We start from the raw sequence: 12653 nt of genomic DNA, 5'->3' as shown, positions 1-12653 counted from the left end.
AATTTTGAACTTGCATCAAGAATGTGATATTTCTAAAGTAACTGTTAGACAGGCTGATGTTGAAATGCTTAAATGTATTTTAGCTTTGGCAATGTCTTTATTTGGGAATAGAGGATGCTGAAAGAATTCTGTAACTAATACATTACTACTAGTTTTCAAAACACTTAAACCCCACTAAAGATATCTAAAAGGCTCATTCTATGCTTTTTAAAAACATCCTTTGATGGAGTGTTTATTGTAAGTTGCTTTGTAAATTACACAGTATTTAACTGTAATATGATGAACTGTACTTTACTGTTGGACAGTTATGTAGTATGTTACTAGCTACGTTTCCATTCTCTTTTTTGTATTTTAGATAAGCGCATAAAAATTGGTTGATGGAAATGCTAAGATGCGCATACATTTTGAAAATGCGCATAAAAGCAACTAAGTAGGATAAACTTTTGATTTGATAATAAAAGATGTGCATAAACTAAAAACGTGTGAATGGACAAACCAGCAAGCTGAGCACATTGCAACTCATCTAAAATGTTTTGGTCATTCTAAAACACCTTAACCATTTCCGTATTAGTGTTATTATATTATTAATGACCTCCAGAACTGTCAAGAGCATATGTGGTCCACATCTGATGCCTTCAAATGCCACCACGCGTTTACTGCATGTCGGCATACTGTTTTCTGAGGTGCAAATAAAGAAAAGATTCACGCAGCTTTTCCTACCGCAGTAAATTCTGTTTTTACCTTTGATATTTGGCGCCAGTTATTCAGGAAGTGATGATTTTGTTCTCTTTGACTACTTGGAAACCGCTGCTTTATCCGCACGTCTTTTATGGAATATTCAAGTTATGCGCATAAATTCAAATTGCATCTTTGGATGGAAACATAGCAAGTGTATTTTAACATTGCATTGTGAAAAAATACTGTATATTTTACGGTAAATATGTACACACAAATCTGTAAATACATATGTAACAAGGTAAATAGTGCTATAAATTTAAACACAGTATTTTTGCTGTAATTGATTTACAGTAATTTACTGTTAGACTTCTGCCAGTAAGTTACTGTAGGTTCTACAGGCCCACAGTAGCTATGTTTCCATCCAAAAATGCGAATAAACTTCATTCGCACAAGTTTTATGCGATAATCCAGTTTTGCGCATAAAGCAGCGTTTCCACCCAACGAGTCAAAGCGAACAAAATCGTCACTTCCTGATTAACTGGCGGCAAATATCAACAGTAAAAACTGCATTTGCTGCAGTAGGAGAAGCTGCATCTATCTTTTCTAAATGAATGCGCCTCAGAAGACAATTCTGACAAGCAGTGAGCACGCAGTGGTGTTTGAAGGTGTCAGACGCGGAGCACAGGCGCTCTTGATTCTGGAGGTCATTAATAATATAACACTAATATTGAAACGGTAAGGCGTTTTATAATGACCAAAACAACATTTCAGATGTTTTATAATGTGCTCAGCCTGACGTTTTGTCCATTCACAAACATTTTAAGCATCACATGATCTCTTTTAACAAAATCACATGACCTTTTTTAATGCGCATGCTGGAGTTTGTGCGGTAAAAGTGTTTTCATCGCAGTTCATGCGCATCTTTTCTTATCGAATAAAAAGTTTATCCTACCCAGTTAGGCGCATAAGTTTTTTATGCGCATTTTCAAAATTTATGCGCATCATGGCGTTTCCATCAACTGTTTTTTTTATGCGCATTTGCAAAATAGGTGGATGGAAACATAGCTAGTGTCTTTCTGACTGTAAAAGTCTGCAATCTTTTAAAGATCAAATTGCACAATAAATAAAGCTACAGTATTCTTTCCTAAAAAGAATCAATTCTGAATTGCCGAAATGGGTCACCAGCAATTCCAGTTTCACTTCCATAAGTGATCTACATTGATCTGTAACACATTTACATTGGTTGCATGCCCTCAAACATCATTTACTCTCTCTCTCAAACTCTGTAGTGAGTTTGCATTTTTTTCCGACTTCATCAGCATTTATTGTCCAGACAAAAAATAATAAATTTAATAAATAATGCAATTTTTCACAAACACGGCTGTTATAATTACTGAAGCTGCAAAATGAATCTCTCACTTGCAGTACGTTGTCTGCACACTTTGTTATTTATGATGATAGAATTTGCATGCATGAAGAATTTAGTCACTGAAGATGCACTCTCAACTGCAACTGGTTGCTCCTTGTTTTCATTAGCTCAACAGAAAAGGATGTGATTGCTTATTACTGTCAGTGCAGAAATGAACAAGAGGAACAAAGATATTTGATGCAACATGTCATAAATTGACACTTTTTTCCTTCACATTTTCACTTTTGTGCTTTTAGACTCTGGGTAGATGTCAGACCATTTCAAGCCCTCCAGCTCAAAGATATCTTTTTAAATAGCATACAGGGGCACTTTAAATATTTATCTACAAAAGTGTACAAAGGTGAGAATAGTTGGCAGATAATTCCACTCTGACAACCCCTGATAAAGAAGAAAGACGTTGAAAGCACTGTAAGAAATGGCCGTAATCAGTTTTTAAAGCAATAGTGAATTTGATTCTATTCTGAACGTGAAACTAATCCACATGGCACTATCACAATTAATTAGGACAATGAGATTTCACAATGGGTGGTCTTCCTTCTGTTCTGTACACAACATTTTTTTTTAGTCTGTGACTAAAATACCTTCAAGTTTATTTTACTGTTTGAACACATGAAACTTTCTCACACTGGTGACAGTTTAACTAGGAATCTGTGTCTATCCGGGTTCTGAATCTGCAGGTTTACAGTTTAGCTTAGGTAATGTTGAAATCACATTTATGACTGATTTTTGCTGACTCTGCATCAAATACTATTTATAAAAATATTTCAAATAAATTGCTTCTTTGATCTTTAAATTGATCAGAAAATCCCAAAAGTGTTTTACTGTTTACACACAATGATTATTAGCACAGTTGTTTTGAACATTGATATTAATAATGAAATGAAAATTAAATAAAAATGAGGAAAAAGAAGGAAAGTTTTTTAGCATCCCATCAGAATATTAAAATGCTTTCTAAATGATCATGTGACCCTGAAGACTGCAGTAAAGGCTGCTTAATATTCGGTTTTATTCACTAGTATAACATTTAATTTGACATCACCATTACCTTAACGTTAACATTACATTTAACAAAAATAAAAATAACAATAAATAAAAAATGCAGCATTGGAGACTTTTGCTGTGATGCAATATTTATAATATCTTTTAAGCCCCAAAGTTTAAAATCATAATAAATACTGCAAATATCAATGCATACTCACTGTATGTACTGTGTCTTTAAAGATTGATTATTAATTGATTACTAATTCTAAGCTGTTTGGTATGTTGTGCAATCTTGCAGCTTGCATCTCTTATCATTTAAAATGTTTTAGTTCATTATTTGTTTATTCAAAATAATTGTATGTTCTGTCCCACTAATTCACCACACAATACATCTACAATATTTCGATATCTATTTTTTTTTAGAAACTAGGAAGCTGACTCACTGAACTTCTAGAGATATTTCCAACGAGTGTTTAATGGGCTTAGAGTTTGTGTTTGGCTTGTGTGTGTTCAATCTGCCCATGGAGCACCGACTCGGGATTCAGCTGCGAGACACAGGGCTGCTTTCCCAGAAAGAGCTTTAGAGCAAAGACAGAGACGAACAATCGCTTTTGCATTAGGCAAAACACTCTGGCACAATCAATATCCTGTTTGTGTGCGAGTGCGTGATGGTGCTCAGGGGATGTGGCTTGTTGCATGCACACGTGTGTTATGGCAAACAACAAGACTGAGTGTAAGAGGAAAATGGATAGAAACAATGGAGGAAATATATAAGAGCGACTGAAAAGAGGTGTATTTCGTCCATCCTTTAAGAAACGCTATCTCATTATTCTCCACTTGTTCTCTTCTTTCCTGTTTAATCCTTGTCACTTGTTCGCAGTCTCTCTCTCTCTCTCTCTCGCTTCACCTTGTTCTCTTCCCATCTGAGTGTGTCCTCTGTTGCTCATCTGCATGTAAAAATCCTCCTCACTTTCTCTTTCTGTTTCTACAGATGAGTTTTATCCAGCCAGTGGAGTAGAGGATCCCTCACATCCCACCTGCAGTCATGAATGGTAAGAACGCAGCACTTTTTTTGAGTGTGTCATAGGCATGAATCCTATTTAAATCAATTTCCGTTTACCTGTGTGTGCTTTTAAAACCCATTAAGTTTTTTATTTTGTGGAGGACAAAAGAAGATGTTTAGCAGAATGTCCATGCTGACCTTTTTTGTATAGTGAAAGGTGATTTGATGTAAATATCCTCTTATAAAGCTGTGACTGTTATATAGTCATGCTAACTGCATTTGTCCTATTCAAATTGCGCACACTAAAACTACAATAGTAGAAAATACATTGTGTAAAAAGACCTATTGCATTGTACAGCTCCAAAAAAAGAGCTTGAATCTACAGCATTTCTGTGGGATTACTTACAAAATGCTGTCATTTTGTAGTAGTTTTAATTAACATGTTAAAAATAATGTAGAATAGTGGTGCATAACATGGAAACCATGCTGCAGACTAATTCCTTGATCCTTTTATGGTTCGTTTTGTCATTTTTGCAGCTTGACAGCTGGTCTCCGTTCATTGTATACATTAGATTAGAATAAATATCTTCTTTTGTGTCCTGCAATAAAAAGTCATGCCTACAACATGAGGCTCAGTAAATAATGAGGGCATTTATTTTTGGGTGAACTATCTCTTAAAAAGGAGGAAGAGTCAATGGAGAATAATTTAAGCACTGCTTATTTGGCTTGTGTGCTGAATCCCTATAGTATAGCACATATGCAGAATTGCACTATGATGAAAACTTCAGAGGTTCTGGTATTCTTGTAGAATATTTTATGAGTGAACAGAAAGTTATCAGAATGTTCACATTTTTTAGATTCAGCACAGTGTTTGTACAAAGCACACCCAGCTGAAAGCTGCTAATGACTGCTTCCCTATTTATATAGGCACAGGCTAATATTTGCTTAACTTCCATGAGGGATTTTGCTTATGAAGTTTTGATATATGTGGAGCGCTTTTGTGAAATCACTTATAAAAGTTCACTGTTTAACTTCAAGCTATTTCTTTTTTGAATATTTAAATTTTATTTTAACTTCACATTTAGAAATTACAATAACAATAATCACTAGAGAAAAACTCATTCTCAGTATATAAATAAACATTATGAGATCTCTTTTTATTCACCAATCATCGACTTTATACTGCACCACATTTTAGGAACAATTTTAAAGAAAACTCTTTCAGAAACTTTGTATTTATCTTTTAATATAAATACATTATATATAAGATATATACATTATTTTTTCCATTGTTATGTTTGTGACCATTTCTTTCAGTCAGTATCTTATATTTGATAAATTAGGAGCTACTTGTGCTAATCTCAACTTTAAAGCATCATTTTCTTGTTTTGTCAGTGAAGTTTATAATAATGTTATAAAAAGATCAGATGCTACTTCTGTTAAATTGTAACAATTTCAAAACAATTTTTACATCTACTGAGGTTTCATCATTGTACAGTTGCAGTCAGGTATGGTACAGTAATACTATAGTACTTTGATACCATACTGTAGCTTCTGACACATTTACAGATTTTTTTACACCCTTCAGAGGTTGAAATACCATCACAGGTACACACTTTCTGAACAACAAGCCCATTTAATCCAGCACAAAGCATTGTGTTTGGGTGTTTGATAAGTTTTGTCTTAAAAATAGCCTCTAAAAGCCAAGACCACTGTCAACATAGTGATTCTTTGAATAAAAGCATCAAAAAATGTGTAAATCAGTTTTATGGTATCTAAAGACTTGATATTACCATCAGTGCTTTGTAAGTGAAATCTAAGCAAGATGTCTACCAGATTTGCTGATTGAGACAGCATTCGGCTGTGGTTCAAGTCAGTTCCCACTAATGGTTTGATTAAATATTTATCTCGCAGCCGAATGATGAGCTAGAGAGAAAGAGTGCAGCCAATAGCTGGCAGTAGAGTTTGTTTAATATCTTGCTCTGTTTTGTTATGTGGCTTTAAAGTAAATCTGGACAAAATGAATGCTAAAACTTGTAATTTAAAAAATCCAGAGAGAGATTTTCAGGTCTGTTGAAAGCAACGTCAGGAGGGTGGCAACAGGAAAGCTGAGGTTGAGGATTTGTAATGCTAATAATTAACTTCTGAGTAAATTGTGTATATTTGATGCCAACAAGATAAATCACCTCAAATAAATGCTAATTTCAGCAGTGTGAGAATATTTATAGGACTATGCTCTCTCTGTATGTGTGTATGTGTCTGCATGCTTATTTTCTCCTTGTACTCATTCATTTGTTTAGAAGCTAATCCTCTAAGCACTTTAGGGAAATGGTTGCATCTTCACAGTTTTATCAAGCAGGAAAAGCACAGTAAATAAATATATATTGTTTGCTTTAAACAACTTGCTTAAATAACTTGCTTTATTGTTTGTTTGAATCAAACATAATTTTCTGAGCTTCTATAAATCACATTTTTCATCTGGTATGCACAAATTGGCAAAACTGTATCTTATAAGCACTTATGCTGAATAAGCACAAAAGCTTGCTACAGTACCTTTTGAAAACAAAGACCTGCAGTGCCACTTCAATAGCTGAATGGACCTAAATTTGTAATACACCTCGACGTTTCACCTTTTGTCCTGAAGGTATCAAAAATACACAAAAATAAATGACCAGACTCTCTGATTCCCACACCAACATACTCTGTTACTTTTCAGTGTAAGTAGACCTGATTATGAAACCGTTTGTCCTTAAATACACTGTAAATAGTAAAGCTAAACTGTTGTTAATACAATTAGGTTATTTAAAAAAATCCTCAGAATAGTCCCAACATCAGCTCCTCCACAAATATATATATTAGGGATGCTCCAATCAGGATTTTTATAGCCAAATCCGAGTACAGATTGTTTGTCATGGTGATCAGCCATTACTGAGTACCAATTTTGATGCTTCAAGCTTTATAATGCATTATGATACTTAGAGTTGATGTCAGAATTATTAGCCCCCCTTTTAAATTTTATTTTATATTTTAAACATTTTCCAAATTATGTTCAACAGAGCAAGGAAGTTTTCACAGTATGTCTGATAATATTTTTTCTTCTGGAGAAAGTCTTATTAATTTATTTCGGCTAGAATAAAAGCAGTTTTAAAATTTTTAAACACCATTTTATAGTCAAAATTATTAGCCCCTTTTAGCTATATATTTTTTCGATAATCTACAAAATAAACCATCGTTATACAATAACTTGCCTAATCACCGTAATCTGCCTAGTAAGCCTAATAGGGTATATGCCGAAGCATGGTAATAGGACTTTTAATTTGCCAGTAACCTGGGTTAACCACTTCCAGTGAACTGAATGCCAATGCAAAATCGGCGCGTTTAAGATCTGTTTTCTTTAAAAATCAGCGCTCTCCACTGGCTGAGTGATATTTGATATAAAGTGGATCTCAGATTGTACAAGAAGCACTGCAATAAATTACATTTCCCCTGCCATGTCTTTAAAATATGAGCTTTTTTTTTACCCCAGTATATTTAATGGAGCTTCTGTATTTGCCCGCCGATTCTAACAGGCGCATGCGAGTAAAAGGCTTATTCTCTCGTTTTACGCTTGAGCAACTGAATGAATGCCAAAGTATGTTTAACTGAATGTATTTTAATTACATTACAACATCGATGCTGTAGAAGAAACCATATAAAATGGTAAAAAAAAACTCACAATAACTGGTCACCGGATGTTTATTAGCATGGGAACAATGCTAGCTCGGCATATACCCTATTAACCTAATTAAGCCTTTAAATTTCCCTTTAAGCTGTATAGAAGTGTCTTATTATTTACTGTCATCATGGCAAAGATAAAATAAATCAGTTATTAGAAGTGAGTTATTAAAACTATTATGTTTAGAAATGTGTTGAAAACATCTGTCTGTTAAACAGAAATTGTGGAAAATTAAAGAGGGGATCTAATAATTCAGGGGGCTAATAATTCTTACTTCAACTGTAAGTGCAGCTTTTTCCTTACCTAAGAGAATAAATTAAGTATGCTATATATAATCCCTTAAACTTGTGTCTTATAGCCATTTAGTGTGCATGGCCAGAAGCAGCTTTACAAGAAATGATATAACAGATATAAAATTGGTACAATTGGGAAACATTGCAAATAATGAAAGAATTCAACATACCGCAATCAAGAAACGTATCTCATGATGCATACGCAGTTATAACACACACCAATAATTCCATTAACATTTACTAAAAAGGAAATAGCTCTATAAACTACTGTTTGCTGCAATAAGCGTATAACAAGAAGTTATATTATTAACTATTCATGAAAAAAATACTTTCAAGTTTTATCTAATAAATCCAGCCTGCTTTACATATAACAACTTACATATGTTATAAGTAAAAAAGCCTAAATACATGCAAGGCCATTTAAGTATTTTCAAATACAATGGCTGCACTTGCAACAAAGAGATGATCACTCTATATTTTAGCTGCTGTGATACGAGCATATCGATCGCTCAAGCCGCCACGCATTATTTACCTCCTCAAGTGTTGTGGCTGCTATAGGCTATGCATAATATACGGGAGCACATGTGCGTCCTTCTCTGCTTGTAAACTCTTAAACAAACACCTGAAATCAGTTCATGAGATCAGCCAGATTGGCGAATACCGATCGAATTATTAAATGTGATTATCAGCCCATAACAATCTTCAGCCGATGGATCTGAGCATCCCTTATAAATATGTCCTATATCCTGCTTATAAGCTAACTGGTTTAAGATCAAGCATCCACATATGTCTTTGTAGTTCAATGATCACATCATGTGCCATGTGTCAGTTCTTAGTTTTTAGCATCAGTGTGTATAAAACATTTTCAAAAAGTTGTTCAGAAAACGTTAGAAGTTTGCACCTGCTGTTACGCTAACTTATGTAATTATCTTCAGGGGGGATATGGAATTAATTAGGGTTGAGAAACCCTCCCAACCCCCTGTAATTTGCACTCTGGTTTAAGCCTGATTTTATGGCTGTGTGTTCATTTGTAAAATGTGGTTGTCACTTCTGTAAGTAACCACAACATGTATGAATGCATGCTGTATTAATAACTCACATGCTTGACTGACAACTGTATTCTGCTTATGCGTACTGTAAATGTGGTCACAGAATCATATATTTCAAATATGATGACAATGTATTTTTTTTAGAGATTAGCCTTTATTAAATAGAAAAGACATTTTTAGTGCACCTACAGTACTTTGAGTCATTAATGTGTTATTTTCTTTTATTAAAAAGCTTGCTTAAGTGCAGGCTGATTATCTAAAACAGTCAAACTTTTTTTAAGTTGAATGGGCTAAATTTCGGTTAAGAACGACATCACATGATTTAATAGACCTGCGCTTAATTAATCATGATGGCCTTTTTCTGAATCTCAGATCTGCTGACAATGCAGCAAACATGAGCTGAAAGTAGTGTATGTGTACCCCCCTAGAGAGAGAGAGAGAGAGAGAGAGAGAGAGAGAGAGAGAGAGAGAGAGAGAGAGAGAGAGAGAGAGAGTGAACAAAACAGTAAAGAAGAGAAGAAAAAAGTGTGTAATAACATTTGTCCTATTCTCTCATCAAATAAGAAAGACTGCAACTAGCATTTTTAGAGACATACTTAGTATTATATGCAATGGCATATTATTGTTTTATGAATAATTAATAGCCTAAATAAATAAATGTATCTTGCTATCGAAAAACTATGGCAATTTGATATAGCCTCCTGCAGCTGTGGTCAGATCTGCTATAAAGCTGTATATTTTAAATGAAGCACTGTCTGAACCTATTAAGAGCAGTGTCAAAAAATGCCAGCAGCTGATAGAGGCTCGCTTTCAGCACTCGATGCGAAAGCTGTGTTGAGATTGACCCACTTTGAGCATGTTAAGTGTCATTTACACTGACATTTTTGATGGATCTTCGCCTGCTGCCTCTAAAAGACACCATGCTTGACAATAAATACTGAAGAGTTATTAATGGGGCTGTCATTCTATTAAAAGTGTAAAACATGCCGCCTCCCTCCAGTAAAACACCTCTAATGCCTGGATTATACAAGTCAAACAGCTTTCGTCAAAGCAACAGACAACATCTCGCAGAGAACTGGCAGCAACTTCAAAACCCTGAAAGTGGAAAAACAACAGCTGATCCAGAAAGAGATTTGAGAAGACAGAACGTGATAATCAAAATAAAAATCTTTTTCATTTTCTGTCCCTCTCATCAACACAGGTGGCTTTTCTATTTGGGCTATAACTCCAGAAGAGAGGGGGAAACATGACAAACAGTTTGACTCGCTGGCTCCCACCCTGGGATATTTGTCGGGTAAGAAAGAGCACATACAGTGTGAAGGTTTGAGGTCAATGATATATATATATATATATCTATTTAGATGTTATTTATTTATTGAAAGGGCACCTATGATGAAAATCATCTTTTGTAAGCAGTTGGACAGAACTGTGTATAGTGTGTCCACAGTCATATCGGGGTGATATAAAGACAATCAGTTTATTTTTTCTTTATTAAATTTCCTGACGTTAAAATAGGATCCAAATCCCTCCCATTTTGAGGATCACTGCAATGTGACGTAGGAGTGCGGTTTCCCCGCCCACCGAATTGATTGACATCCGCGTATTAACATGTCGCCATTGTAATGTGTATAATCGTTTGGACAAGAGAGTACGTGTGCAAGGCAACTGGGATTAAAGGATCTGTTCAGCTTTCTGTGATCATCATTCATCATCAAATGTGATCAAGAAGGAGTTTTGAACCCTTTTTAAAACAGTGCGTGTTTGCAATGAATTACAGCGATTTCACCGTCTTTTCTTTATCGGCACAGCAGCATGTCAGTACAATTATAAAAGAAGATGATTCAATCCTGGTTTGTGGATGTTAAATCAGGTTTATTAGCATTACATTAACATCACAGATATCCATACAGAAGCGGATATTAATGTGTATCCTGTCACATTTTCCATGCAAAAACGTGTGGGTGTGTGTCTGCTGTGTGTGTGCGTGAACTTTATGACGACTTTGTGTGTGACTCATCGTTGCAGAAAGGCTTGAATTAACTCCACAACACATACATCATATAATCATTAGGAAAGTACTTACTGGAGTATTTCTCACAAACATTACGTAAGATCTGCTTCCTTCTTGTCCGTCTCTGTGCTGTTTATCCAGCTCAGCTGAGATTGAGAAACACTCTGACAGGCATGTGGGAACGGTGGACGGGAAGAACTAGCATTAAAGGCACAGGCAACAAAAACAGCTACATTGTGTTCAGAGCAGAAAAATTCCAATATTCTGAAAGTTATAATAAATAATCTGATGGGTGTTTAGAGCTGAAACTTTACAGACAAATTCTGAAGACAAAAGACTTATCTTAAATCTTAAAAAAGGGGTAAAATAGGCTCCCTTTAAAATGTTAGAGTCATTGGTTACCAGTTTCTTTCATTCTTCAAAAATATCTTTCTTTGTGTTGAAAGGTTTGACAGCCTTCTGTGGCAAACTAAAAAAAGGAAAGTCACACAGTTTTGAGACCATTTAAAGTAAATAAAAGTGGTAGTAAAAGTCAAGTAAATAGTAAATATTTATTTTTAGGTGAACTGTCACTTGAAATGATCAAAATTAATATTAAAGCCATGTATGATGTTATTTTTTAAAATAATTATAATGAGAAATTGCATTTTATAATAAAAACAGAACGATTTCCACAAAAATATTAACTAGCACGACTGGTTTTATCACTGATAATAATAAGAAGCATTTATTGAGAAGCAAATTAGCAGAATGATTTGTGAAGGATCACGTTCACTGAAAACTGTAATAGTGAGAGCTGAAAGTCAGCTTTACCACCACAGGAATATTTTAAAATATACTAAAACAGAAAAAAAAACATTTATTCTATTGCAGAATATCACATTTTTTGTTGTCATTTTTGAAAATATAAATCATTTAGTCTGTATTCTGTGATTATACATGCACATCACTTGCTTTTAATTTCTTTCTAGGAGATCAAGCAAGAAAGTTCTTCCTCCAATCTGGTCTTCCCACATCGGTCCTGGCAGACATCTGGTAAGTACACACACACACACACACACACACACACACACACACACACACACACACACACACACACACACACACACACACACACACACACACACACACACACACACACACACACACACACACACACACACACACACACACACACACACACACACACACACACACACACACACACACCCTTAATATACACACTTAATCCAGTTCCACTTTTCTTCAAATGACTTGTCCTTCCTATTTCTTTCCAAAATGTGAAATATGTTGTTTTCATTTTTGAAAGCCATGTTAAATAAAAGAAAACTGACCACCTTGTGCATATTATAAACTCCACATATATGTAGGATTTGTGTTTGTGTGCATGTTTTTGATGACAGGGCTGCACTTATCACAATAGCATTGTGAGATGTAAGTTGTGGGACAAAGTGCATTTGTAGCCACATACCTCTTTGGAGGGTGGAGGTTCCC

The 12653-nt window shown here is 34.8% G+C and overlaps 1 protein-coding gene across 8 annotated transcripts in view; it reads left to right on the top strand.

Annotated features, from left to right (window-relative positions):
* itsn2a (intersectin 2a) overlaps positions 1-12653 on the top strand; it is a 79749-nt gene that overhangs the window by 20227 nt on the left and 46869 nt on the right. For 5 of the 8 annotated variants that reach the window (XM_009300809.5, XM_021468487.3, XM_073932909.1 and 2 more), the window contains 3 exon segments: positions 4080-4140; positions 10350-10442; positions 12131-12194. In XM_009300809.5, the coding sequence (XP_009299084.1) occupies positions 4134-4140; positions 10350-10442; positions 12131-12194 (164 nt within the window). In that variant the 5' untranslated portion in view covers positions 4080-4133. 8 annotated transcript variants of the gene reach the window in all.

Source organism: Danio rerio, chromosome 20 (genome assembly GCF_049306965.1).
Source record: "Danio rerio strain Tuebingen ecotype United States chromosome 20, GRCz12tu, whole genome shotgun sequence".
NCBI classification, from domain to species: domain Eukaryota; kingdom Metazoa; phylum Chordata; class Actinopteri; order Cypriniformes; family Danionidae; genus Danio; species Danio rerio.
This window is presented reverse-complemented; position numbering and strand designations above follow the sequence as displayed.